The sequence below is a fragment of the Lissotriton helveticus genome, chromosome 9 (assembly GCF_964261635.1).
Source record: "Lissotriton helveticus chromosome 9, aLisHel1.1, whole genome shotgun sequence".
Lineage (NCBI taxonomy): Eukaryota > Metazoa > Chordata > Amphibia > Caudata > Salamandridae > Lissotriton > Lissotriton helveticus.
The window spans coordinates 486,147,195-486,174,135 of NC_136070.1; the positions used below are offsets into that span (position 1 = coordinate 486,147,195).

Here is a 26,941-nt window from a genome sequence, read left to right on the forward strand (position 1 = left end):
AGTGACTGTCTAGGAGAAGTGAGTGGGGGTGCGATTCCAGTGCAGTGGGCTGGCAGACGAGAAGGACATTATAGAGAGAAATATGTGATCTGGTGTCAGAGTGCCCAGACCCTCCTGGGATATTACTGGTAGGAATCATGAAGATTGTGGCTTAGTGTTGGAAATTGGGGTGTTGGTTGACTGGGGTATGAGTCCTGGTCAAGCAGCAACCATAATCCTAGTAAGTTTAAGAGGCAGGCATATATTAACCTATGCTCACCTTCTGGTAAATTGGCCCAGAGCAGTCAGGCTAAACATAGAGGCAATTTGTAAAGTATTTGTGCAACTCTTCAAACAGCACAACAGTGAAAACACCACACAAAGAAATTCCACACCAGGTTTAGAAAAATAGAGTAGAACTGGAGAGATTGAATTACAAAGTTAAAATAGCACCAAGAAGCATATAAAGCACTACTGTGGATATTTGGTTGCGCCAGACAGGGACAAAGTCACAAGTTCAGGCAAATCGCATTGGAGGGTGGTACAGCTGCAGGGGTCCAGTTGGGCCTGCTGAACAAAGTACTTTAAATCCACGTTGTGTAGTATTGCGTATGCAGCAGAGGCAATGCGTTGGTTCTGGGTTTTACTAGGCTGCAGTGTCAGGTCCTGATGCACCAACAGCAAGGATCCTATCAATGGCGTTTGTGATTCGAAGTCTGGTGTTGAAGATGCAAGATGCAGCCGAGGCGATGCGTTGGTTCTGATGAGCGGTGTAGTTGCGATGCGAAGTTTCAGCATTGTTGTTGTGGCTGCTATCGATGAGGAATGCAAGGTGCTTGCACCAAAAAATCATCACGCAGTGGCAGTTCCAAAGACGATACGTCGGTCCCAAGATGAGGGAGGCTGCAGCAATGCAAGTCTTTTCCGACGGGCAATCCACACAACAGTGTCAATGCGTGAGTTCTTCTCGGGAATGCACCGATCAGCCAAGGAGATGCATCGGTTCTGCCCGGGTTGCTTCGCTCAACAGAGAGGATGCGTTGGCTCTGCTGGAAAGCACCTTTGCCCCACATTCAAAGAACAAGGACTGGGGTGGCACCACTTGCAGGGTAGACTAACAGTTGGCAGAGTCCAGGTGTAGGGGTTGGAAGCCTTTTATGTCCCTGAGACTTCCGATCAGGAGGCCAGCAACTAGCCCTTGGAGTCACTCTGAGTTTTGGGTTCAAGTGATGCAGGTCCAGTCCTTCTCACCTAGGCAGGAGGACAACAGGCCAGCAGCTCAGCACAGCAAATCAGGACTTCAGCAAAGCAGAAGTCCAGCAGAGTGGCAGTCCTTCACCAGCACAGCAGTCCGTCTTCCTGGCAGCATATCCACAGGTCCAGAAGTGTATTGTCATGGTGGGGTTTGAGGTCCAGGTCTTATACCCAGTGGTGCCTTTGTAGAAAGGGATACGCAAAAGAAAAAGTTGATGGACGGAATGCTGGACAATGCAAACATTCACCCCAGTCACAAGGATCTGGGTTTAATCCATCATTCTTTTGCTCACCACACCACCCCAGTTTGGACCCAGCCATATGCAAATCAGTCTTGATCCTGTTCCTTGTGGGAACTGTCCAGCCCGAACTGCCAAGCCAGTTCCTCCATGGACCGGAAACAAGCACCTTTAGACTGGGACCGGTTTCCTTCACCAGCACAACAGTCTGTCTTCCTGGAAGAGTATCCACAGGTCCAGAAGTGTATTGTCATGGTGGTGTTTGAGGTCCAGGTCTTATACCCAGTGTGCCTTTGTAGAAAGGGAGACTTCAAAGACAAGTCTTTGAAGTGAAAGTACATGTCCTGCCTTTCAAATACATTGCACCTCTCCCTCTGGGTTGTCCAGGGCTTACCTTAGGCGGGACATATACGCTTAAAAAGGGATAGGTTGGACCTGGCAAAAGATTTATCTTGCCAGGTCGACATGGCAGTGTAAACTGCACACACAGGCTCCGCAATGTCATGTTTGAGACATGGTTAGGGGGTACTTAAGTGGGTGGCACAATCAGTGCTGCAGACCCACCTGTAGCATTTAATATACAGGCTCTGGGCACATGTAGTGAACTTTACTTGGGACTTATAAGTAAATTAATTATGCCAATTTGGGATAAGCTAATGTTAGCATGTTTTAAGCCGAGAGCACATGCACTTTAGCAGTGGTTAGCAGTGTAAAGTGCTCATCAGTGCTAAGGCCAGCAAAAACAAATTCAGAAAAAATTAAGAGGAATGCAAAACGTTTAGGGGTGCCAAAACGTTTAGGGGTGACCCTGCAAAATGGAACATTTCCAACACTTAGTCCGAGCTGCTGTGCATTAGCTGAGAAGTGTGGCATCTCCTGCGCTGCTGCACCCGATCTGAGAAATAGTGGGAAACCTGATCCGCTGTTCCCAATCTCAGAGGTGTGACTTGATCTGTGTCTACCCGTTGAAGATTTTGATGTTTCTTGAGGCGCTGCCCCCAAATTATGAATCAGTGGCATGACCCCAGCCGTTGCACTGGCCCATGCCACAGTGTCACCCAGAGCTGCAGTGCAACCTAGACCACAGCCTCACCACAACAGTGGACCTTATAGGCCTGTACAAGGCCTCCATCCCTTTACCAGTCTGACCATGTTAGGTTGTGCCAGGCCAAACCCAAACAGGCTGAGCGGGGCTGCAACAAGCACCCATAGGACCAGCCATGAAGAGATCCAGCTATCCCCTATACAATCACCCCTGAACACAGCCATGTTGCCAGACAGGTCCACTGAGAAGGCTGAGGAAGAATGCAGGCTTGTGCTCAGCTTAGTAGTGGGTGAACCGGTGAGCCCCAGAGGAGCCAGGTAGAACCGGAAGTTATGCTGACCCCTATCACGGACTGTTAAAGAATTGTCGATAAGAACCAAGAGAGACCTATTTAAGACTGTGCACTTACACTAAAATATGGGGTTAATCTGCACTTGAGCCTACTCACAGCAAACACCAACCTGGAGTGGGAACCAACTAGTCCTCAGATGGGGTTGGGGGGAGAACTTAGGGGAAGTATGTACTTACATTCCCTAAGTACCAGGACACTACATTGCATCATGTGTGTGTCTTTATGTAAAGAATTAAGTTCTAGTGTGGATCAAAAGTAATTTTCTTCATGAAAGTCAAGCAGGGGCTTGGCCCATCAGTTATTGAACAGATGAGATTGTTGAATGTTGAGTGCTGATCTTGAACACCCGCAAACTACTTCCATGAAACACCTGTGACTGCTCACCATCAATACTGCTGAGAGTCAAATGCTAAAGACGTAGTTGGTCCAATTTGCAGAGACGTTCCAAGAACATCAGAGGCAAAAAATCTCAACACCCATGGTTGTGGCACAATTTCCCCTGCTTGGCCTGTGTCAACCCAAAAAGGGACTGGTAGAATCCAATGTATTTCCTTTTGGTGCAATAATTGAGAATTTTCAGCTTTTCTGTTTTTTTCTATTTTCAGCATGAAGTGCCTAATTACACCTTTGAATTTTAATGTACATCTAGCAACAAGTTACTTTGTGTGCTATGTATTTCTATTCTTTTTAGAATATTTTTATCAAGTTTCGTGTATATCTGCATTTAAAATTGTTGTACAGGATCATATGGGCAACATGGCATATATAGGATTGTCTCTCTCTCCATAACCAGCCATTAAACTCCACATGTTAGGAGATGTCAGTCCACACTTTTATAGTTTATAACACATTTCAAGAAGCACAATGTTTCAGTCAATTGTTTCAGGTGAAGACACTATTGCTACTTAGCAATAGAACAGGCACATTTAAAAACATTATTCTGCCTTTAATTAGAGTTTAAAACATCTGCTGCTTTTTGTGTCTTTTAGATGATAGATTGATGATATTATTGTAGTTACTTCTGATGGTTTTTCATTTTTTGTAGGTTTGTAGTTTGTAGTTCTGTATGATTGTTTATGCTCTCTGTTTCGACTAACAAGTAATATGTAGGCTTATCATATGCTGCATAAAACATTTACATTCTTCTAAATGTTTTTAGTTATTATCAATGTTGGTTCGTTAGGCACAGAACCAAATTAAAAGAATGATTCTGAACCTTGAATACTGGCCATGATTACAAATCACACACTAATATGATTGGTTTCTAATGGGTGTCTCCATCCCAGACTGTTTTCTCAGCAGACAGTTATTTGCCCATCAATATCCATTAGATCAAAACCACTCAATTTGAGGAAATGTTGCCCTTTATATTCATACTGACCTGGGACAACACTAGTCTGAACTTCAGTGTCTCTGGATTGAAACGTCAGACTGAAGCAATATGAACTACTCAGGCCCTCATCAGAAGGGATTTCCAATAACTGCATAGTGTCTTCCAACTAATGAATATTAAAAAGCCATGCTCTAAGTGTTGAACTGACTGAAATGATTTGCCCTGTATCATGTATACAGATTAGCGGGGTCAACTTGGCCTGCCGTCCCAAAATCTGTCCAGGTACAAGAGAGACAGTATGAACCACATGAAATAAATTGTCATGATGTAATATGCTTGACACTACACAGTGCTCAATTTATATGGAAATATTTGCAGGGGTGAAAGGTGTTCTTAGGAACCTACCACCATTGCTGCTGAATGACAAGGGTTGCCAAATATTACATAATTCTAATTCTACTTCATACTTATTCCTCCACTTTGTAAGCCTGGTCAATGTTTCTGACTCTTGCAGGTTAATTTTCATCCCTGCTTTCTTCCTTTGGCACTGTTATCATATGTTTTCCTATCATGATATTCTTTAGTATTTTCTCCCTTTTATGCCATTCTCTCTCTTATTCTGAGTCAGTGGCTGGGTGGATGCCCACTGCCTGCGACCACTGGTCCAACTCATGCATTGACAAGATGTAGATCCAAAATCAAATAGCCTTAGGAGTTGTTGGCAGTTGATTATCATTATGTGATATAGACTCACTAAGAGATAGTTACATAGAAAATCATGCTTCTAGGATTGGCACAACTAAGTATTAGCTATGTGAAAGCCAAGGAGGAGCTTGAGACTAAGTGAGATATAGGTCTCACAATAGTAAGAAAAGCAGTACATTAAATGAGCCAGAACTGGCCTAAATTTCACATTAGCTTTACAAAAGTTTACACAATTTTGTTAAGACACTAAGCAAAACATAAGAAATATGACATTTAAAGTTATATTATTTGATGCTAACATACTGGTATGACATGTAGTGTAAAAACAATAATCTCGTTAGGTTGTGATTTACCTTGAACTCCTGCAAAATATGATCGATTTCAGTAAGGGTAAATTGTTCTACTTCTTTTTCTTCTTCTGGTTGATTTGTTTCACAAAGAAAAGAAACTTCGTGCTCAATGGGCGAAAGTATATCCAAAGCCGCCATCAAAGATTTAATTCTATGAATCCAAAATAATCGAGAAAGATATGAACTGACAGAATTGATCTAAATATAAAGAGCAAGCATTCCAATGTACAGTGAACATCCCCAGTAGCTTTCATTGACTATACAATAACACTACAGATGACACGAATCTGCCATCTACACTTATTATTGCCATTTGAGAACGTTAACCAGATATTTTGCATTATTTATAAGCGAAGAATTTCGAAGACAACATACCTCGGTAGCAACCTGAAATCTCAACAGTATTGCACGCCTTGCGGATCAAGGTGAAATTGTACCTGGTAAGACCACATTTCGAAATAAGTCATCCACTCCTTCTTTGGATGCCTCCCACATATCTGGAATTAACTGTCAAAGGAGCTCTATCTGGTCCTCTTTCTCTCCATGTTGCTTAAAGAACGGAAATCCTCATCATTAAAAAACTCCTCATGAAATGTTAATATCTCTGCTCCTGAGGTCCCTACCAACTGAGCTTTTTTTTGGGGCTGGGTCCCCTCTTTTACTAGTAACCACCAGAAATGAAGGATCTCCACTTTACAGAAAGTCTCATGAAACTTCAGTCTCTCATCCCGCATTAATCCTACATGTGTCCCAGCCTAATTAAATTAAAAAGGAACAATGTCCAAAATATATATCCTTCTTACTAGGCTTCCTCCCCCAAGACTCAGATGTGAGCTTGAGGTACCGACGGAGAGTGCGGGGCCTCGTAGAACCTGAGCAAGGTCCACGTGAGGTGAGGTCAGTTCCCCTATCATGAAGAAAATTCGATTTTCCAAATGACATGGAGGTTTAATGTTCTCGGTTGGTACAGGTTGTATCATATTCAACCGTTTTTTGAATTTATTCACTATTTGGTGTTTTTTTGTTTATAATCACTGTTTATTCAACATCAAGTGCAACAACTTAAAGGACAGAGGCCCTGAGGAAAGCCATGGGACAGGTTGCCTGATAGGCAGAAACATGTTGGCCCACTATCAGACAGATATTTGTTGACTGTCTCTCTTGCACTATTTTAGTTTTTAATTAGGAGGTGTTGTTCGGCTGTAGAATAAAATTTATAAAACACCATTCTATTTTAATTCACTATATTTTTTGTGTGTTGCATTATAATTCACCATCCATCAAGGATTAGCAATCAGATGGCGGCTCATTAATGTTGGTAGGACCGAATCCAGAACCAGCAACTAATGGTGTGGCTTGTATGTCCCAATGATCAGGGGACTAGCCTATATCACACCTGGGTATGGCCAGATGATAGGACTGATCATCAAGTCAATTTGATGGTAACCCATTGCTTAATGGTATGGATTTTGCCAACCAATCTGTAAATGACCTATAAAGTGTCTGCATTTCCTTTAACATAGTGTTCACCCACGTTTTAATAGGCTGCCCTTTGGTGACTCAGGCACTCCGAGATCTTGGTAGTTCGGATTGGCAGCTTAGCTAAACTTTTTTGTCTGTTAGACCCCCTGTGTTCTTGTGTTGTATATGTAGAAGTATCTGGGGATATTAACCAGGGATGGGTCTTTAAACTTTGAATCCCTTTGACCCTCTCTCAATGGTTGTTTTTTGATATTACTAGGCTTCCTGGCCATTCCAGCCTCTGGCAGGGACATCACCATTTTCCACTTTTACTAACCTGAAGGACATCACCAACTTTGGGCTTCCGTCCTCCTGCTACTGAAATTACAGAAGGTCAGACACATCTTTTTCTTGTCAAAGCGGCTGCCAGTTTTCCAACATCACTCCGTCTACCACAGACTGCAGCTATTCCTAAGATGCCCACACGCTCAGCTCTAACAACTCCCTTTCAAGGATGGACACAGTAATTGTAAAGGATGTTGTCACAGTAACTGTAAAGGTTCATCTCCAAGATAACTACACACTACCTCATATCCAATACTTAAGCTCTAACCACTCTGTACCACAGAAACCACTGTACTAGATATTGTACATAATCTCATGTAAAGAGGAGACGTTTTAAGGCATGAAACGATTTAAGGCATGAGCGAAGTGGGCAATTGCCCAGGGCCTCCATCTTCTAATTAATTCCCTGGGAACGTGATTTTGTTCTCCACTAATTTCAGTTTTTCTACTTCCACCTCTCCCTTTCTCTCCACCTTCCTCTACATCTGACTTGGTCTCTTTCTGCCAAGTGGCCTCTTGAGGATTTTTGGAGCAAAGCCCAAAATACTTTGCACTTGTTTTTGCATGAACCTGTTTCTAAAAGTTTAAAATATAATTCAAAATTATTTTGCATTCTTCAGTTTTGAAATAGCACAAAAAAAGTAATAAAACCGCAAGCTGTTCTGAACAGGGGGCCCCAAATTATGTTTTGCCCAGGGCCCCAAAAATCCTTAAGGTGACACGATATATATGGTTTACTTATTTTTTCTAAATACTTTTTTAATAAAAATTAAACAACAAAGAAAACACATTATTACAAGCTTTACAGCTTCAGGCTTGCACGGGATCACAACTACACAGTAGTCTCTCAGGTGTTCATTGCTTTTCCTGTTACCATAGTAGCTCAAATGAATGCAGATCTCATTAACATATTAGTCAGGATCCTACCATCTATTCATTATTGACTTTGACAGCCTCCGCCTGCTCACTTTCTTCTTATTTCCCAATACCATAGAAGTTCCTCTACCACTTCCATATCTTTAGGAACTTCAATGGGCAACTACGGTGATGGTTCTAGACTATCCAGGAAGCTGCCAACTACCAAAGGACTAAACAAAAGTTGCGTATTGGTACTGCACCTTTGCAATTTGTTTATGTCTGACCCAGCTCAAAGGCTCAACCGCATCAATTCCTAACCCCGAAAATAGGTAAATTATTATTAACAATTCTTTCGTACGCAGATGACATGGTGTTAATGAGCCTAAAACCGGCCTACAAAGAGCTCTCAATGAAATGTCGGAATATATTTAATCTAATAAATTAGAAATAAACACATCGAAAACTAATACAATGCTGATCGGTAATCATCGAACAATCAGGCAGAATATCTGGCTGGAGGGCAACCAGATAGAGAAAGTAACTAGTTATAAATACCTGAGGTATTATATAGATAACAAACAAAACCATCTAGAGCAAAAAAGCTATATGTCACAGAGAACCAGTGCACTAACATTTGCCTTTAGGACGCAGGCAAAAAAATTGAAGGGGCCGTCATACAAACCTCTGCTTGCGGTGATGGTAGCCAAAATGCTTCCAGCGCTAACGTATGCTAGTACCTCTCTACACGGCAAAGACTCTGACCTTCTAAACAATTTATTAGTTTCAGCCTACAAAAATGTCTTCCAGATTCATCAGTCTGTTCGCCGGCCCAGATTCGACTTGAATTTGGTCTTTTAAACAAAACAATAGGGAGAATGTACTCTACAATAAAGCTTTGGTACCGACTGAAACAGAACATGGTAAACTCTCCAATTAATAAAGCCCTTTGGACGGAAGTGGATGAGGATAAAAAATTAGCCTTTATAACCAATATCTCAATAAATCCCTGCTAACTACCTGCACGACCAAGCTGTGGAACTATTACTTGCCGTATCAGTCCTTTAAGCAAGTAATAAACAAATCAGCAAAATTCCATTCATTGCTATTTGATAAAAACATCTTCAGCTCAAGGTTGCATGCCTGGATGGTGATTAACAACTACAAGAACCTTGCACCGGCACCTTACTTGAGCATTACATTCTCAATTTATTTAAAGAGACGATTGATGGCTATACGCTTTGGGAAACTACCATCAATTGCCGACCAGCCAACCTGGGTGCACAAAGGGCCTATATCATGCCGACTTTGCGGTAGCAACAAAGAGGATTTTATCCACATAATTTGCACATGCCCCAAACTTCATAATGCATGAGTCACTTCACTTAGAAAAGCTTTAACTGCTAGAGGTATCTCCCCATTTTGTGCAATCTACTCCTATTATAATAAACTCTGTGAAGAGATTTTGACTGAATCAGGCAAAAGGGAGACCAGATTGCTACCTCCCTTGGGTGCATCAAGGTCACCTCCCAGTCCAGATCTTCCATTATTCCTATGTTTGCCTCCCCATTGTCCCTCCAACTTCGTAGCCCATCTGGCATATTATTCATGAGAGTTTTGTAATTCACAGACATTGTCCTCATCCTGAGCTTCCCATAAATATTTTCCCCTCTAGGGGAGCAGACTCTGGATTTTTCCCCATTCCAGAGCTTGAACCCTGAATGCATGTCTCAGTAGTATGTATGTGTACAGTTGGAGGGTGCTAGGTGGCGCACGATCAAGATGGCCGCACACCAGTGAGGCTCCTGCCAGACCGGGCAGGAAGAGATGCTACAGTCCCATCCTAAGGGAACTAAGATGATGTCTGCAGTTGCGATATAAAAGCCCTAACACTGCTGGTTCCGGAGGTGTAGCCGGTGCGTGTGGAAACGCTCAACTCCCCTATTTCGGGACGAGAGAAGACCCACGCGGAGCCGCCTGCGAAGCCCCGGAGGTGCCTGCTCGGGTTGCAGAGGTAAGAAAGTCCCCGGTGCGCTGGGTCCCCGGAGAGACATATCGTTGGGGTGCCTTAATTGATTGCGGCGGCCGGCGACGGGCGGCGAACCCCCGTTGTGCTCACACTTGCCCGCTGACCACTTTGACGCGCTTTCCCGCAGCCCCGTCGCTTGCCAGCCCCCGGGGTGAGAGACGCGCGAAGAGCATCGGAGGCCGCCTCTGGTCGCGCCGCCCCGAAGTGCTCCGGAGGTCCTGCTGAGTGTCTGCCGAGGTGCCCTGGCCGATCGGAACTGCCTGCTGTGTAATTAAGCCCCTGGCTGCAGAGAGGGGAGACGCAGCAATCTCTATCCTCGCTTGCTGCTTTAGAAGCCGCCATTAGGGGAGGGCAACAGGGCGCCGCCATTTTGTGAGGGTGAAGCTGTAGGACCACGAGGGAACATCGGCACGCAGTGGATACCCAGCAACACCGGACTGAGACACCCCTTCTCCCACAAGCAGCAAGACTGAACATAAAACATAGCCACTTGCAGGCGCACAGCTGGACACACCTGGGGCCTCCCCCCCTTTTTTTGAGCCCCTGCATAACCCACCTGCAGTGATTGGGGACGACAGCACAGCTTTTGCACCTCCCAGGCTCCACTGGGGATCACCACTACTCGGGATAAGCTAAAGTGATCAGCACCCCGCCATACAGTGAATTGTGCCACACACTCCTAACATTTCAAGGAACTGTACATCCCGGTTGCTACCACGTGCGCCCCTCTCACCACTGGAGAGAAGAATCACCATGGGGCCCAACGTCACAAAACAAGCGAAACTCACGTTCGAAGCCCGCAGAGCACAGAGTGCCCCTACAGAAGAACGCTCCGACCAAGCAGCCGAGGGCACTCAAGAGGAAGACTGGAAATCTCTCCTCTTAAGCATGAAGCAAAGCCTGACATCAATCGACGCCAAAATGGACGCCATGAACGCCAGGATGGACACGGTGGTCAACAAGCTCGAGCACCACGATCACAGGATCACTGAAGCCAAAGCTAGAGTATCGGAACTTGAAGATGGCGCCGTGGCGAATAGGGAACGGGTACTACAAATGGATAAACTCCTGAAAGTGATCACGGACGAAAATGAAGACTTGGAGGCCCGTTCACGATGAAACAACGTTCGCGTTTTAGGCCTGGCTGAATCGGCAAACACTGGCCGCCTAGAGGACTTCGTGGAGAAGTTGATCGTCGCGACTATTCGGCAGGGACTCCTTTTCGGCCCACATGGCAATAGAAAGGGCGCACAGATCATTGAACGCACGCCCGCCTCCGGGTGTGGCTCCTCGGCCTATTATTATGCGCTTTCTCAACTATCGGGATAGAGACTCAGTCCTCAGGCTAGCACGAGAAAAGGGCCAGGTCCATTACGAAAACACTACCTTGCAATTTTTCCCTGATTTTACCCAAACAGGCCAGACGGAAGTTCGTCAACGTCAAGAAAAAGCTCCAGCAGCAAGAAATTCACTCTAGGTGGGATGGAAACCGATAGGGAGGGTAGGTATTGTTTGCTTTGGGGGCGAATTCACACACATGACGTCCTACTTGCCAGTTTTTACGGCCCCAATGTAGATGATCCGGCTGCACTACTTACTTTATGGGGCAAAATCCAGACGCTAGGAATTACACATGTGATCTGGGGGGGTGATTTCAACACTGCACTTAACCCAGGTTCAGACAGATCACGGCCTCTACCCTCACACTACACAAACTCACAGCGAACTTTAGGGGGCATTATTGAGGACGGCAAGCTACTTGACACATGGAGACACTTCTACCCCAAATAAAAAAAATAAAAAATAAAAAAAATTATGTGTACAGTTGTTCTGGTGTGAGCCGAATTTTGTTTTAAGCTATTAACTGATCTCTTTGTATTATGGTGCAAAAATTATACAACACAGCTGCTTCATTATTTTCACAACATGGCTGCTTTATTTTCCAGTCGCCCACAGCCATATTCAGGCCTCTGACATCATTATTCCTGTGATAGGCCTCTGACCCCAGGATTTGAATGGCCCAACACCTGTAACTTTTTACCGCTCAGCTTCTGCTCCTTTATTTATCTCCCACTGCTCGAATTAGGTCTTTGACAGTATAGAGCATTTGCTACACTATTTCAGTTAGGTCAAGTACACAACCCACTCCCTCTTAAACAAACTCTGCTGGTGACTTGATGTTTGTAGCAGAACTTTTATTTTCTTTCAGCTTACACCCTGCTTCCTTTTTGTCCTCTGACCTTCACAGATTTTAGACTTTACAATCAAAATAAGAGATACACTGGTAAATTTAACTCGACTTGCACCTCACATTCTCATTCATGAATTGATTCTTGTTTCTGCTTACTCGCTTGAGTACGTATGTATTAATATTGTGGAATTCTATCATTTGTTGACTAGATATACATAAGGAGAGGTATTGCCATGTGAATACCCCTCCACTTCAACATACTGCCCCCTTTACCTCACTTCCTCAACAACTGCATATTTATACCATGATAAAGGGGTTGTTATCCTGTCTACCATGACTTCAACCAATCTCATGTGTACAATCCCGCCTATGTGTCGTTAATGATGAACAATAATTGCCATACTTATGTATATTTCTCTTGTATTTCTTCCTCTTAATCCTACTTCTCAAATATCCTCTTTCAATGGTGCTTGCATCTTGGATCATTCTCTTTTGGGTATCCGTCACTGCACTACTTCTCTCCACTACACATAATTTTGCTACTGTACTGCCTGACCTTTTCCTCATACGACACCATTCCCTCTGGTCTACATCTGGGCACCGATATGTCTACTTTGTGGAACATTCTGTTTCCTATTTATATGTATATTCACATTTACAGCCAGCCTTGAGAAAGCCCTGACCCTCTGGTCTTTTGGGCGAAACACGTGTCGGCTGCTCTTTGCTTTTCATTTGTTTTCAAATAAATAAGAAAAGACCATTACAACAGATTACTCTACTTCCTGTATCTACCACATTCAATACGGAATTTGGGGTCTAATTACCCTGTAAACGCATACGATATTGAGGGTACAAACCTATCACACACGTGAATACTGATCTCATTGTATGATTCTCCATAAGATCTCCCAAACTGGTGATCCCTATTACATCCCAAAGATGGAATCCTTTCAATTTGGCTTCTTCTTAACCATATTTAATTCCCATATAGACAATTCTCTTGTTATTATGCCCCTCCATCCCAAACCACGTGGGCCTGATTCATGAAGGTACTTAATTTTAGAAAGGTTATGACTGCAGGGACTCCACACGTATGGTAGAATCTCCACACTCGGGCAGAATCTCCACTCTGTACACTCGGCAGTGCGCCATGAGGAGATTCCACTACAAGTACGGAGATGCTGCCATGAGTACGGAGAATCTGCCACAAGTGCAGTTGTAACTTTACTCATTAATCAGGACCTGTGTTGGTCCTTCCCATTTTGATACAAGAAAACCACCCAATCACCCTCATCCAAATCCAAACCTTTGCAGCACCTAAAGCAGAAAATGTCAATACACCACATCCAATACCTTCTCTGCATCCAATGATATTACCCCTTGATGTTTATTTGTTTGCTGGATCGTTTCCATCCATCTATTTTCCTATTGAGGAATTTTTGTGTCGTAGAGTGCCAAGGCTGCGTGTTGTATTTATAAGCAAAAACCCAGCAGCAAGGCAGCAAAGCACTGTACAGAGTCAAAGGCAAAGACACAATCCACATGTGACAGGAGTGGCCTAATATTGCATTATCAAGTTATATTCTTTAAAGATGTGAGTCTTCAGTTATTTTCTAAAAAGTATCCAGATTCGGTCAGCACTGATGGAAACCTGGGATCTTGTTCCAGATGCTAGGTGCACAGATGAAGACGCCTGTGCTGGCTACAGGTGTGCCAAGAGCCAGCAGAATGAAGGAATATGTCAGCCAAGTAGACAGGGGTGTCTGCTGTGATGGCTCTGTAGATGATGTAGCTGGTTTTCAATATGGGGTGGAGGTTTGTCAGTGTTGGGATAAGGGGGACAGAATTCTTCAGGCCCTCAATGAGGCATGCAGCAGGTGCAATGCTCTTAACCGGGGCTAGTAATGAATCTGAAAGGGCATGGAACAAAGCATTGCTACTATTCAGATGCAAGAGTGTAAGCATTTGAACAAAAGTTCTAAAGTCACATTTTGGAAGAAAAGGTTTCACTATCTTAAGTAAAGAGCGCACGTAACAGACATCTAGATTTTGTTGTTGGTGCATTCCTTGATGGTAAGATCGGTATCAACGGTGAATCAGATTGTCTAGGCACTGGGTGAACATTTGAATGCAAATTCACAGAGGTTCATGTCTGTTGCGGTCTGAGCGCTGTGTGATTCCTTTTTCCCTTCCGTTTTTCCTTACGGGAGGGCTTTGCGGGCGGGAACACTGGGGGCGGACATTGCCGGCTGAGACATTGCGGGCGGGACCTTGTGGGCGGTTACGCTGCGGTCAGGATTAATTAGGCGGGACTCCTGCAGGCGGGAAACTTGTGGGCGGAAATGGGTGGGTAGAACCTTGCAGGCGGGATTAGGAAGCGGCACCACTTTAGGCGGGAATTCCATCCTGATGCTGGGTAGGTGGGCAGGTATTACCCTTCTGTTTTCTGCCTAGTGATAGATGGCTGGGAAGGGCCCTGGTTACTAATTAAGGCCTCTGCTCCCTCCTTTCCTTGCTTGGGTTCTCTTCCGGGTTTTCGGCCCCGGAAGTACTTTGGCCTTTGCTATCCTGGCGTCCTGCTGTCTGGATCTTGTGTTCCTGCTTCATGGTGATTTCTACCTTTGGACTCCTGTTTTTTGGCCCATGATTGGATTCTCTTTTGCTGTTAAGGACTTGTCTGTTTTCCGACTGGAGCAGACTCTTCGTGGGACTTAATTTCCTCTATAGTTTTAAATTGGATATACCAGGAATCATCTTGGAGGGCCTGAAAACAAGCAGTGGATTTTTGTGGACTCTAGGCGAGATATATTTTCCATATTTTTCAGTTATTTATTTTTGTTATTCCAGTGCACTGAGAAGGGATTTAGCTAGCGTTTTTTTTGTCACTCGTATTCTGGAGGTGTTCCTTTTTTCCCCGCAATCTGGAAGAACCTGGTGTTATAGAATTGCCCTTTTGTGGATACCCTTTCCCATCCCGGTTTTATTTCATTCATCAAAACACCTCAAGATTGCCTTTAGAGCGATTTCCACATTCTGTTTTGGGTATGTGAAGGACGGAAGGGGTATATAGGGTGATATCAATGTTTGCATAACATTTATTCCAGTGGGTCTATCCCTTTTTTCTAATCTGCTATCTCTTTTTGTCTCTTCTTGCTGAAGTATGGTCCTGGTATGGAGATGTGGTATGCCTGCAGTCTAGAGGATGGCCATATGAATACCTGTATCACCATGAATATTTGACGTTTACCGTTTCTTCCCCGGGTGTGTTGCCCGCTCGGGTGATTGTAATTGAATATCACTCGGCTGGTTTAGGCACTTTAGGGGGTGATTCGGACCATCTTCGCTCCTGTCGTACCTGTGTTATCAGGTAAGTGGGTTCGGAACAGAAACCCAAGCCCACGAATTGCATACTACCCGAGCGAAGATGGATGTGGACCCGTTGTCTGGAGCATTGGGGGGGTCCTTCATTGCAGGAATTGGCCCAGGCTCTCACTTCTTTACAGGAGGAGGTGAGGGGTTTGAGGCAGGAAAATCAAGGATTGCAAGGTGAATTAAATGCCTATAAGGCTAAGGAACGGGTGGGGGTTGGGAGAACACCAGTGCAACCTGCCACTTTCCTTTATGATCGTGCCTCGAGTAGCTCAGGTAGTGTGCCAGTTGCAGTTACGGGTAATACACCTGTATCAGTGCCTTTGGCAGTCCCTGAGCATTTTTCAGGGGACAGCAATAAATATGGCATATTTATGAATAAATGCCATTTGCACTTTATGTACAGACCAATGGCTTTTCCCGATGATACAGCGAAGGTTGCTTTTGTGATATCTTATTTGGCTGGTACAGCTGCATTATGGTCTGTTCCCTTGGTGGATGAGGATGATCCCATTCTATATGATTTTAAGTCTTTTAAGGAGCAGATGCGACGTTTGTTTGAGAAGCATACTTTTATGCAGGCTACCGATGATGAGCTCCTTATATTACGGCAGGGTAAACAGGACCTATTGGTGTACATAGCCACTTTCTTTTTTTTTTTTTTATAAACTTTTATTAAAATCAAACAAAACATCAGTAGTCAAGGCATTAGGATAAAATACAGATGATCATGTGTCTACAGGGAGCAATACTCTAGTGGTCAGGTAAAAATATACATTCACAATATGTCAGATGGGAGGGGGGCAGTGGAAAAAGAAAGCAGCAATCGTAGTATCAGACAATATGTGGAACGCCATTTAGGGGGTCAAGGGAGTATTAGATGGTAAATATGGTGGGGGAGTGCAAATATTCCCATGATATGCATTTCACTGGGACCAAACCCTATTCCATTGCCTAGGCTTTCCCCTAGCCAAATACACCGTTTTCTCCCTGAACATGCACCAATCCATGCCCTCCTTCCACACCAAGATCGTGGGTGACCTCTGGGAATCCCACAGCTGTGCGATATCTCTCTTAGCTATCATGTTACCAAGGGCCGCCCAACGGATCTGTGCTGCAGTATAATCATTCGGTTCCCATACATTCAGGAGGCAACGCCTAGCTTCAGGGAGCAACGACACTCCTGTAACTCTTTCCATCACAGCGTGCACTCGCGTCCAGAACGTAGCCACTGCCGAACACTCCCAGAGAATATGAAGAAAAGTTGCAAGCATACCACAGCCTCGCTTACATAACCCATCTAGAGAATAGCCCATTCGCATCAGACTCGGACCAGTAACATAAATGCGGTGGAGGATCTTAAGTTGGACGAAGCGGAGACGGGCAGGAATGGCAACCTCCTTAGAGGAAGATAAAGCGGATTGCCAGTCTTCGTCGTCCAGTTCCAACCCATCCTCGGTCCAGACCGCTCTGAGACGCACAAGCAGATCAGCACGATTATTGATCAATTAATCAATGAGATCGTGCTGTCAGGAACATAACCGTCCAATATACGGTCCTCTAGAGGGGAGGAGTCGGGAACATCAGTGCCCACAGCGAAGACCGACAACAAAGCATGGTGCACCTGAACATACCTAAACAAATTCTGTGTCTCCGAGCTCATATTCCGTCCGCAGCGCCTCATAGGTTTTAACATTCCCCCTGGTCCACAGATCGCCCACTCTACTAATGCCAATCATGTCCCATTTGTCAAATCCTTTCGTTTTCCACAGACAACCCAATCTCTCAGAGGCATACAATGGAGCAGCACGAGTCAATCTATCACCCCATCCCAAAGCAACATTCGCATCGTGCCAAACACGCACAGCAATCCTAGTGGGCCCAGTTAAAGTCTTACAAATACATGTAGAATAAAGCGCCCTACTAAAGGTCCCGCCCGGTAAAAGGTATTTATCCATATTAAAAGCAGGAGAAGGACCCGGTGCGTAAGTAGCATGATTAACCACACTCAATTGAGAGGCCCAATAGTAACGCTTAATGTCTGGAAGAGCGATGCCACCGTCGTACCAGGGGAGCGTGAGCTTGGGGAGAGCAATATGGGCGCGTCCATCCCAAAACAAACGACACTGTAAGCTCTCCCCCTCCCGAAAAAATCCGGAGGGAATAGGGTCAAAGGAGTTCTGCAAAGCATACAACAATCTTGGCAACGATATCTTAAACAAAGCTGCGCACCCTAGCGGTGACAGCGGCAGCCGACGCCAGCGCGAGACATCAAGTTTCAGCCGATGAAGCGGGGTATGTAGGTTGCGCTCGTAACGAACCACAGGATCCAGGGAGATATAAATCCGCAAATATTTGAGTCCTGACTCAGAGAGCTGGATCGGGAATCTGCGAGGCAACTCGCGGAACCCCCCAGCTAGTACATAAACACAGGACTTCGTCCAATTAATAACGAGTCCCGAGTTCTTCCCAAATGAAGTCAAAACATCAAAGAGCACGTTAAAGGATTTCCGGGGGGATGTGAGATACAAAAGAATATCATCCGCATACAGCGAAACACGATCTTCGAAGTCAGGAGTCCACCTGATGCCTTTTATCGAGGGTTCCCAACGGAGCCACGCAGCTAGTGGTTCGAGCGCAAGGGCAAAAAGTAAAGGAGACAACGGGCAACCCTGCCGAGTACCACGTCCAAATGTGAAAATGCCGGATGCCTTCCCATTGACCACCACCTGAGCCAGGGGCTTCTCATAAAGAAGTTTCACCCAAGCGATGAATGCAGGTCCGAAACCAAATTTGGCGAGAGCCGCCCAGAGATAAGGCCATTCTATAGTATCAAAGGCCATGGAGGCGTCCAAGGAAGCCAAGATGGCCGGCTCAGAGAGGGTCGCGGCTCTTGCGAGAACTCCATGGAGTCGGCGGAGGTTGAGGGCAGTGTTGCGATGCGGGATAAAACCGGACTGATCCGGATGGATCAAATCACCGATCACTTTAACCAAGCGGTTGGCTAGCAATTTGGCAAAAATTTGGGTTTGGCGTTTAAAAGGGAGATGGGCCTGTAAGAGGCGCAACGGTCTCGCGGCTTACCCTCCTTGTATATTACCACGATGGAGGCCAGCCGTTGATCAGCAGGGAGGGAACCAGACTCCAGCGCCTCAAGAAACATCCCCCTCAGATAGGGCACCATTTTGTCTGGCCGCAATTTGTACAACTCAATAGGCAAGCCATTGGGGCCCATAGCCTTGCCAGAGCGAAGGGAGCGGATGGCCGTCGCTATCTCGTCTGTCGAAAGCGGTGCGTCCATGAACTCCCTATCAACATCAGAGAGACAGGACAATACAATATCACGCAGTAACAAATGGGAATCCTCCTCATCCCTACCACAAACCGGAGAATACACAGTCCAGAAATGATCCACAAAACAGTCCATAATACCAGTCGGATCAGTCACACATATACCATCCGACCGCTCAATCATAGGAACCACACGACTCGCTCTTTCTTTCTTATCGAGCCAAGCAAGCAGCTTACCAGCCTTGTCACCCACATCATACAGCCTACCCTGTTGCTCCCTATTCATAACCTTAGCAGCGTCAGTCACCAGGGCTTTATATTCAGACTGTTGCAAACTGAGGGAATGAAGTTTAGGACGGGTGACTTCCGCCTCGAGGTCACTCTCGAGCGCCGTTATTTCCGTCTCAATGCGGACAAGTTCCTCACATTTAGCCTTCTTGGCACCAGTAATTAACGACAATGAATGTCCACGTATGACAGTCTTAAAAGCCTCCCACAACGACACAGAAGAGGAAACAGATCCCACATTATCAAGGAAATAGTGATCAATGGATTTTATCAGCTCGGAGCGAATTTTAGGATTACGGAGATACCAAGGGTTGATGGGAGCGATTCTTCCCGCATTACACACCCCAACCTCCACAGAGAGCCACAAAGGGGAATGATCTGAAATGCCCCTGGGGAGGTGACGAATTTCCCTGATGGAGGAGGATTGAGCCGCTGGCATTAGGAAATAATCAAGCCTAGAAAGGCTCCCATGGACACCGGAGTGGAAGGTAAATTGTAACTGTACGGGGTGCATCAACCTCCAACTGTCTACCAGTCCAAAAGTGTCTAAAAACCCAATCAGCCATGTCTGAGAGCTGGCCAAATCCCTGGGAGGGTAGCGATCCGAAATTCCAGAGACCACTGAATTAAAGTCCCCACCCAAAATGAGGAGACCTTCAGGAAGCCCCAGAACCACCGTTCCAACATCAGCAAAAGTGAGAGTCTGTAGGCCAGGGAGGACATAAATAGAGAGGATAGAGAGCGTCTTCCCCTCCCATCTACCAGTGAGCGCGACATAGCGCCCCCTGTCATCAAGTATAACATCATCAACCTCAAAGGGAAGGGAAGTGCGGACCAGAATACCCACCCCTCTAGAGCCTGAAGTGAATCCGGAATGAGCAACCAAATGATACCCTCGTCTATTCATGGCTTGGCAGGCAGACGTTACCAATCAAGTGTGTCTCTTGAAGGAGAACAAAATCAGGAGCATGGCGTCTCAAAAACTGTAGTACAACCCCCGGTTTTACCCTGTCCCCAACCCGTTAACATTCCAAGACAAAAGCCTCAACTCACTACCCCCCATTCCCAAGAAGACTACAGAGCATACTCCACACAGAGCACAGTAATCGAAATAATAAAGAGTACAATACGATGCCTTGCAAAAATAAACAAATAGACAAACACCCCCCCCACCACCCACCAACAGGAACCCGTTACAACTCCCCCCACCCTGCACCCCTGCGTGAGACTCATTAGCCCCCCAACTTGCAGTGTGCCTGTCGCCCAGTCCTCAAACTAGTCTAAACAAAGAAACCCAGGAGGAGGAAAGAGCCCCTATTCACCCCCCCGCCGCCCCGGCTCAATGTGATAGGACCAAAGAAGACCAGAATATTACACTGTACTGAAATATTAATAGAAAGGTCAGACATCAGGAACCACAGTGTCACTCCTGTTCCGACAGGCCGCCCTCCGCTCCACCAAGGTGCTCGGACCGATCGTCCCTTTTGGGCAAAGAGTCAAGCCAGTCACTGACATTCTCCGGGCGATCGAAGAAAAGTGTTCGATCTTCATATTCAATACGGAGTCTAGTCGGGAACAGCATGGCATACTTGAGACCCAAGTCACGCAATCTCCGTTTAACACCCTGAGAACCCATTCTCTGCCGCTGAACCAACTGAGTAAAGTCAGGGTAAAAGGAAACAGAAGTGTTCTCGAACTTCACCGGGCCACTCACCCGAGAGGCCTGCAGGATAGCGTCTCTGTCTCGGAAGTGAAAAAGTTTTGCAATGATAGGCCTCGGGTTGGCACCTACTTTTGGTTTTCCACCCGGAATTCGATGTGCTCTCTCAACTGCGAAGAATTTGCTGAGCCCAGAAGGGGCAAGGTGGTTTAAAACAAGGTCTTCCACCAAGAGATCAACGGAGGCATATTCATGGTTCTCAGGAACTCCAATAATGCGTACATTATTACGCCGTGCTCTATTTTCAAAATCCTCGAGCCGGTGTGCCATCAAGTCGTTCGAGGCACGTAGGTTGCCAACTTCGGTCTGTATGTCGGAGACGTCAGTGATCAGGCTGGAAGTCTTCAAATCTAGGGACTTGACCCTCTCATTTGTTTTCGCCAGGTCCGCTCTAATCAGAGTAACGTCAATGGCCACCGTATCGATCTTCGATGCAAGGGCCTCGTATTGTTGACCCATCGAAGCCTTCATACCGGCGATTGCGCTCATGACATCCTGTAGGGAAAGTTCAGAAGAAGTGGCAGGATCAGCACTCGGATCTTCAGGAGTGCGACCGGTGCCACCGGGAGATCCCTTAGGAAGGGTATAACGATCCATAACATTAGTTTGAATCTTTCCCCCTCGGAGAGGTGTTTTAGTCTTGCGCTTTTCAGGGTCAGGTCCGGTGGCCATATTGAATAAAGCGCCAGAAGGGGCCCGCAAGACCTGGCGGAAATGGCCGGTGTTGGCGAGGCCAAAAGTCAATAAAAGTGAATCAAAGTGAGATAAATGCCAGAAGGATCGAAGGCAAAATGCTCACAGAAGATACACTTTGAGAGAGGGCACGTCGAGCCGGATCGAGGGCGGATCTGAGTCGTTCTCCAATCGAACGAGGCCCGGAGACAGAAAACGAAACCGAAAGTTAGGATGAGACCATCTGGGGGATCCCCTCGGCCGATGTTGTTCAACTACTCCACGGCTTGCTGGCAAAGCGAGCCCTCGGCCAAGTCCCGGGGCAGGCCGCGGAAGTGAAAGTCGATGTAAAAGCGGTTCCAGATGTCCGATCGAAATTTTGAAAAGAGTATTGACATCAGACAGAGCAGATCTTCAAAAGCCCATCTGCAAAATCAGGATATGTGACAGGATAGTTGCAAAGGGCGGCGAGGGTCCCGGGAGCTCTGTGCTCACGCGATCATCTTGGATGCCCGCGAAGCTCCTCCTCCTACATAGCCACTTTCAATCGTTTGGTATCAGAGACACATTGGCCCAATGAAAAAAGAACTTCCATTTTTTATCAGGGTCTATGTGAGGAGTTAAACGATGTGATATCACAGATTGTTGATCCCCCTGAAGACTGTACTGAGTTTATTGACCTAGTAGTCAAAGTGGATCACAGGTTATCAAAGAGAAAGGGGGAGAGGTATCGCTTGCCCATGTCTAGGTATTATGCTGGTCGTAGTGAGGTTAAAACTGAGGCCGGAGAAAGGAATCATCCTGAGCCCATGCAGATAGGGAGTGTACGAGGTCCCCTGTCCAAGGAGGAGAAAGAGAGGCGACGAAGGCTTAACCTATGTTTATATTGTGGTGGGAACGGGCATTTTGCACGTGAAAGTACAGTTTAGCCCTCTTCAGTGGTGGTACGGAAGTCCGTAGCCTTTGTCGAACAGGGAGGACTGTTTACTGCACAGGAAAATGTACATGATTGTAATCCTTATGATGTGGCTGGGTTGGTATCTCGAGTACCACGTCTTTTTACTATCACAGTTACCTTGGTAATATCTGGTAACAAAAGAAACACCTTTCCTGTTCTCCTTGATTCCGGTGCCATGGGGAATTTCATGGATATACTGTTGGCCAAGATATTTGACATCCCTTGTGTTTGTAAGACCCACCCAGAACCAGTGAGGGCAATTGATGGCACTGAATTGTCCCCTGGATTGATCGTGAAACAAACTGAGCCACTAATTCTGATCTGTGATAATGGTCACTCAGAGTCTTTGAGCTTTGATCTTATTGATGCCCCAGCCTTTGGTGTGATCCTAGGGGTGCCCTGGTTGCAAACCCAAAATCCCAAAATTGATTGGGTGAGACGTACGGTTACCCTGGACTCAGGATATTGTTTGCAACATTGCTATCAGGAGGCTTCCGATTGGGTGTCCCCTTTGGTATGTGCTACTGGATGTGCCATGGCAGGTGATAGTATTCCGCCAAAATTTATGTCATTTGCAGGTGTCTTTGATACAGTCAAATGCGGTGTTTTACCACCTCACCGTTCTATGACTGATGCATAGAATTGGTTCCGGGGGGGAGTTCGCCTTGTAGCAGGATTTATGCCTTGTCCGAACCGGAAACACAACATATCCAGTTATATTTGGAAGAGATGTTAGCTGCAGGTTTTATTCGGCATTCCTCATCCCCCGTTTCTTCTCCTCTCTTCTTTGTACCGAAGAAGGGAGGAGATTTACGCACTTGCATTGATTATAGGGCATTAAATAAGGTGGCCATCAAAAACAAATACCCTCTCCCATTGATTTCGGAGTTGTTGGACCAACTACGACATGCTACCATCTTTACAAAACTGGACCTGCGGGGGCTTACCATCTCATTCGTGTCCGTGAAGGGGACGAATGGAAGACCACCTTCAGAACGAAGTTTGTCTTTTTGAGTATTGCGTTATGCTCTTCGGGCTGTGTAACGCCCCTGCAGCATTCCAGTTTTTTATCAATGAGGTGTTGAGTGATTGGTTGGATATTTGTGTCATCATGTATATTGATGACATTTTGGTCTTTTCACAGGATGTTGGGGATCATGAAAAACACGTGTCTCAGGTCTTACAGCATTTGCGGGATAATCTCGAGAAATGTATCTTTCAGACATCAAGTGTGGAATTTCTGGGTTTTACTATTGCCGCTGAAGGAATACAGATGGATCCTAAAAAGACGGAAGACATTACTACCTGGCCTAATCCCACATGTGTTAGGGATGTTCAAGTGTTGTTGGGATTCGCCAAATTTTATCGCAGCTTTATCTCCCATTTTTCAGAGATAGTTACACCAATAACTTCATTGTTGAGGAAAGGAGCTGTGTTTCAATGGACACCCGCGGCGCAGAAGGTCTTTCAGTCCTTGGTGGAGTGTTTTGTCACAGCCCCTATTTTGCATCATCCTGATCCGGCACTGCCTTTTTTGTGGAGGCAGATGCTTCATTGTATGCAGTGGGGGGGTATAATCGCAACGTAAGCCTGAGACCGGTCACATGCATCCTCTTGCTTTTTTCTCAAAGAAATTGCTACCGGCTGAACAGAATTATACGGTGGCAGAAAGGGAATTACTGGCTATTAAGTTAGCCTTTCAAGAATGGTGACACCATTTATGGGGTGCAAGACATACTATGACGATCTATACTGACCATAAAAAACTGGAGTTTTTTCGTTCTGCTCGTGCCTTGACACCTCGTCTGATGAGATGGGTTACTTTCTTTAACAAATTTGATTTTACCATCACATATAGACCAGCTGCTCAACAAGCGAAATCTGATGCCCTGTCTGGTTGTCACAGTTCGTTGTTTACATCGTTTACGCTGACCTTATTTGTCCCGATTTCCTACGTTCGAGGGCATGGAACTACATTTCCCAGCATGCCCGGGATGTTAGCGACGTAATACGCATCCGCGTACAACCAGGAAATAAAGATGGAATAGCGGGACCCAGCGTTGCCAAATATTCTTGCCTCTGGCTGGGGATTCCACAGACTACGGATTTGGGGTAAGTGCTAATTAGCCCCGTGGTTGTCGGGTACATGTCCTGCTACGTAGGCTTTGGTGAAGAGCGCGCAAGGTAACGCTCTCCCTCGTATATTGTTTGGTCCTCATACCAGTTCTGGCTTTTGTCTCCTGTGTACGGGAGCGATTTCTTTGACGTTATTGAATCGGAACTGGTGTTCTCAGACTCGTGCTTTGGTTTCAATCAGGCAATCTTCGTGTGGAGTAACACAAGACTTTATGTGCATTTCGAGGTGATTGTAATATGGATCGGGGGTCCAGGCTGGACTCGCCAATCGGATGTATGACATCACAACGCATGCTTTTACATCGCAAGTTTTACAACACATGCCTTTACAACGCATAGCGCTTTGGGGTGCTGGATAGTGAATAGTTTAATTTACTATTCCAACTCCAGTCCCCGTGGATAGTAGGGAAGGTGTTGGATAGTAAATTAAATCTATTCCCTATCCTAGAGCGCCCCCCAGCGCAATGCGTTGTAATGGTTTGCGTTGTAAAAGTTGCGATGTAAAAGCACTGCGTGGTAAAATTTGCGTTGTAAAGCTGTTTCCCCGCCAATCGCCCATTGAAACATTAAACTGTGTGTCAAACCGTTGAAAGACTTAACAGAGTCCATTGAAGGGGAATTTTGCAAGTGTACAGAGACGCTAAGGAGTATTACCGTTTCCTGCTGTTCTTGCCTGCTTTCTTTTCTCCGCAACCTGTTCTTTTTGTTTCTACCCAGAAGAGAGATTCACAGGGGATTTACAGGGGATTACAGTCCTAAGGACATCACACGAAATGTGTTGGTAGGTTGTGACTCTTATCACGAAATGTGTTTATGCCACAATTGACATGTTCCCTAATGGTTGTTGTCTCTTCCTAGAGGTCTGATATCTCCCGGGGTCTCCTTATCTCTTCTTACTTACAAGGCTACAGTATTTTCCTTTTCCGGTAGGAAATGTTTTAAGTTGTATTTAGAGGTAAAGGAAGAGAACTCAGTTGATCTATACTTAACCTTGTGGTATGTGTACTGAGTGCATCTAATGTTGCTGTTGCAGATCTCCCTCCCCGTTGTCCCCTTCCTTTCCCTCCCTCGCTTGACTATCCTGGTGCTCTGTATATTCAATCTCAGACACCGGGGACGTGAGAAGGTGGAACCCATATATCTTCAGCACAATCCCGAAGACGCAGGAAGACTGAGCTTGACAGAATATTCGGCCCACGAATTCATATACTTCCTGATTGTGCTGAAGTCGATCTGTCATGGCTTCCCTTGATGATGTGATGGCCGCCCTGGCGTTGGTACAAACTGAGTTAGCTGCTTCTCGTCAAGAAGTAGCTGACTCTAGAGCAGAAACCGCACATTTGCAGGCCCGTGTAGACAGGTTGCAGGGAAATCCCTTCAACGCCGGTGGCAGCCATGTCCCTCCGGCTTCAGTGGTTGTTGAGATGCCTGCTCAGATTCCCTTAGCTCCTCCGGAACGCTTTTTTGGGGATAATAAAAAGGTGCAGGTTTTCATGACACAAGTCTTACTTCACTTCATGTGTAAACCTAAAATGTTTTCCACCAATCAGGCCAGGGTGGCATTTGTGATCTCATACCTAGGGGGTGATGCAGCGCAGTGGGCAGTACCGATAGTGAAACGAGAGGATCCCTTGCTGTACGATTGGGATGAGTTCCGCAGAGAATTCGAAAAAACATTTGATCGGAGAGCGGAAACGTTCTCTGCTGACAGGGATCTTTTGGAATTGAAGCAGGGATCATCTGACTTAGTAACGTATCTGAACCACTACCGTAGATTGGTGGCAGAAACCGACTGGCCTGAGTCCAAACAATCTGCTGTATTTTATCAAGGACTCAACGACGAGTTAAAGGATGTTTTAGCTCACATCGACCCGCAACCCCGTACTTGTACAGCTCTCATCGAACTCACCCTGCGGCTGGACCATAGACTTCGGGATAGAAAGGGAGACCATAAGAAAAAAGAACGCTCCTTGCAACCCTATGAACGAGTGGGACAAGGCGAAAAACCTACAACCACCGTGGAACCCATGGAAATTGGAGCCGTGAGGGCTTCACTGACAGTGAGCGAGCGGGATCACCGAAGAAAACAAAGATTTTGTCTTTATTGTGAAAAAAAGAGGCACTATCTCCGAGAGTGTCCGGTTAAGCCGAAACCCAGAAGGTTTCGATCTGGACAAAACGTGTCTGGGAGCGCTGAGAAGGGTGCGGAAAACTCCAAAGCTTGAGGGTAGATGAAGGAGAACCCTCGAGCATCAACATCATTCCTTCATTGACTCCAGCTAACACACAATTGAACAACCATGTGTTTATCACCATGACTATGGTCATAAACGAAGTAGAGAATGAAATAAGTGCTATGGTGGATTCAG

At 45.7% G+C, this 26,941-nt stretch overlaps 1 protein-coding gene across 1 annotated transcript in view; it reads right to left on the reverse strand.

Annotated features, from left to right (window-relative positions):
- SYNE2 (spectrin repeat containing nuclear envelope protein 2) overlaps window positions 1-26,941 on the reverse strand; it is a 1,843,566-nt gene that overhangs the window by 1,364,720 nt on the left and 451,905 nt on the right. Inside the window, exon 29 of the mRNA XM_078660317.1 lies at window positions 5,261-5,408. Within this exon, the coding sequence (XP_078516443.1) occupies window positions 5,261-5,408 (148 nt within the window). The remainder of the gene's footprint in view (window positions 1-5,260; window positions 5,409-26,941) is intronic.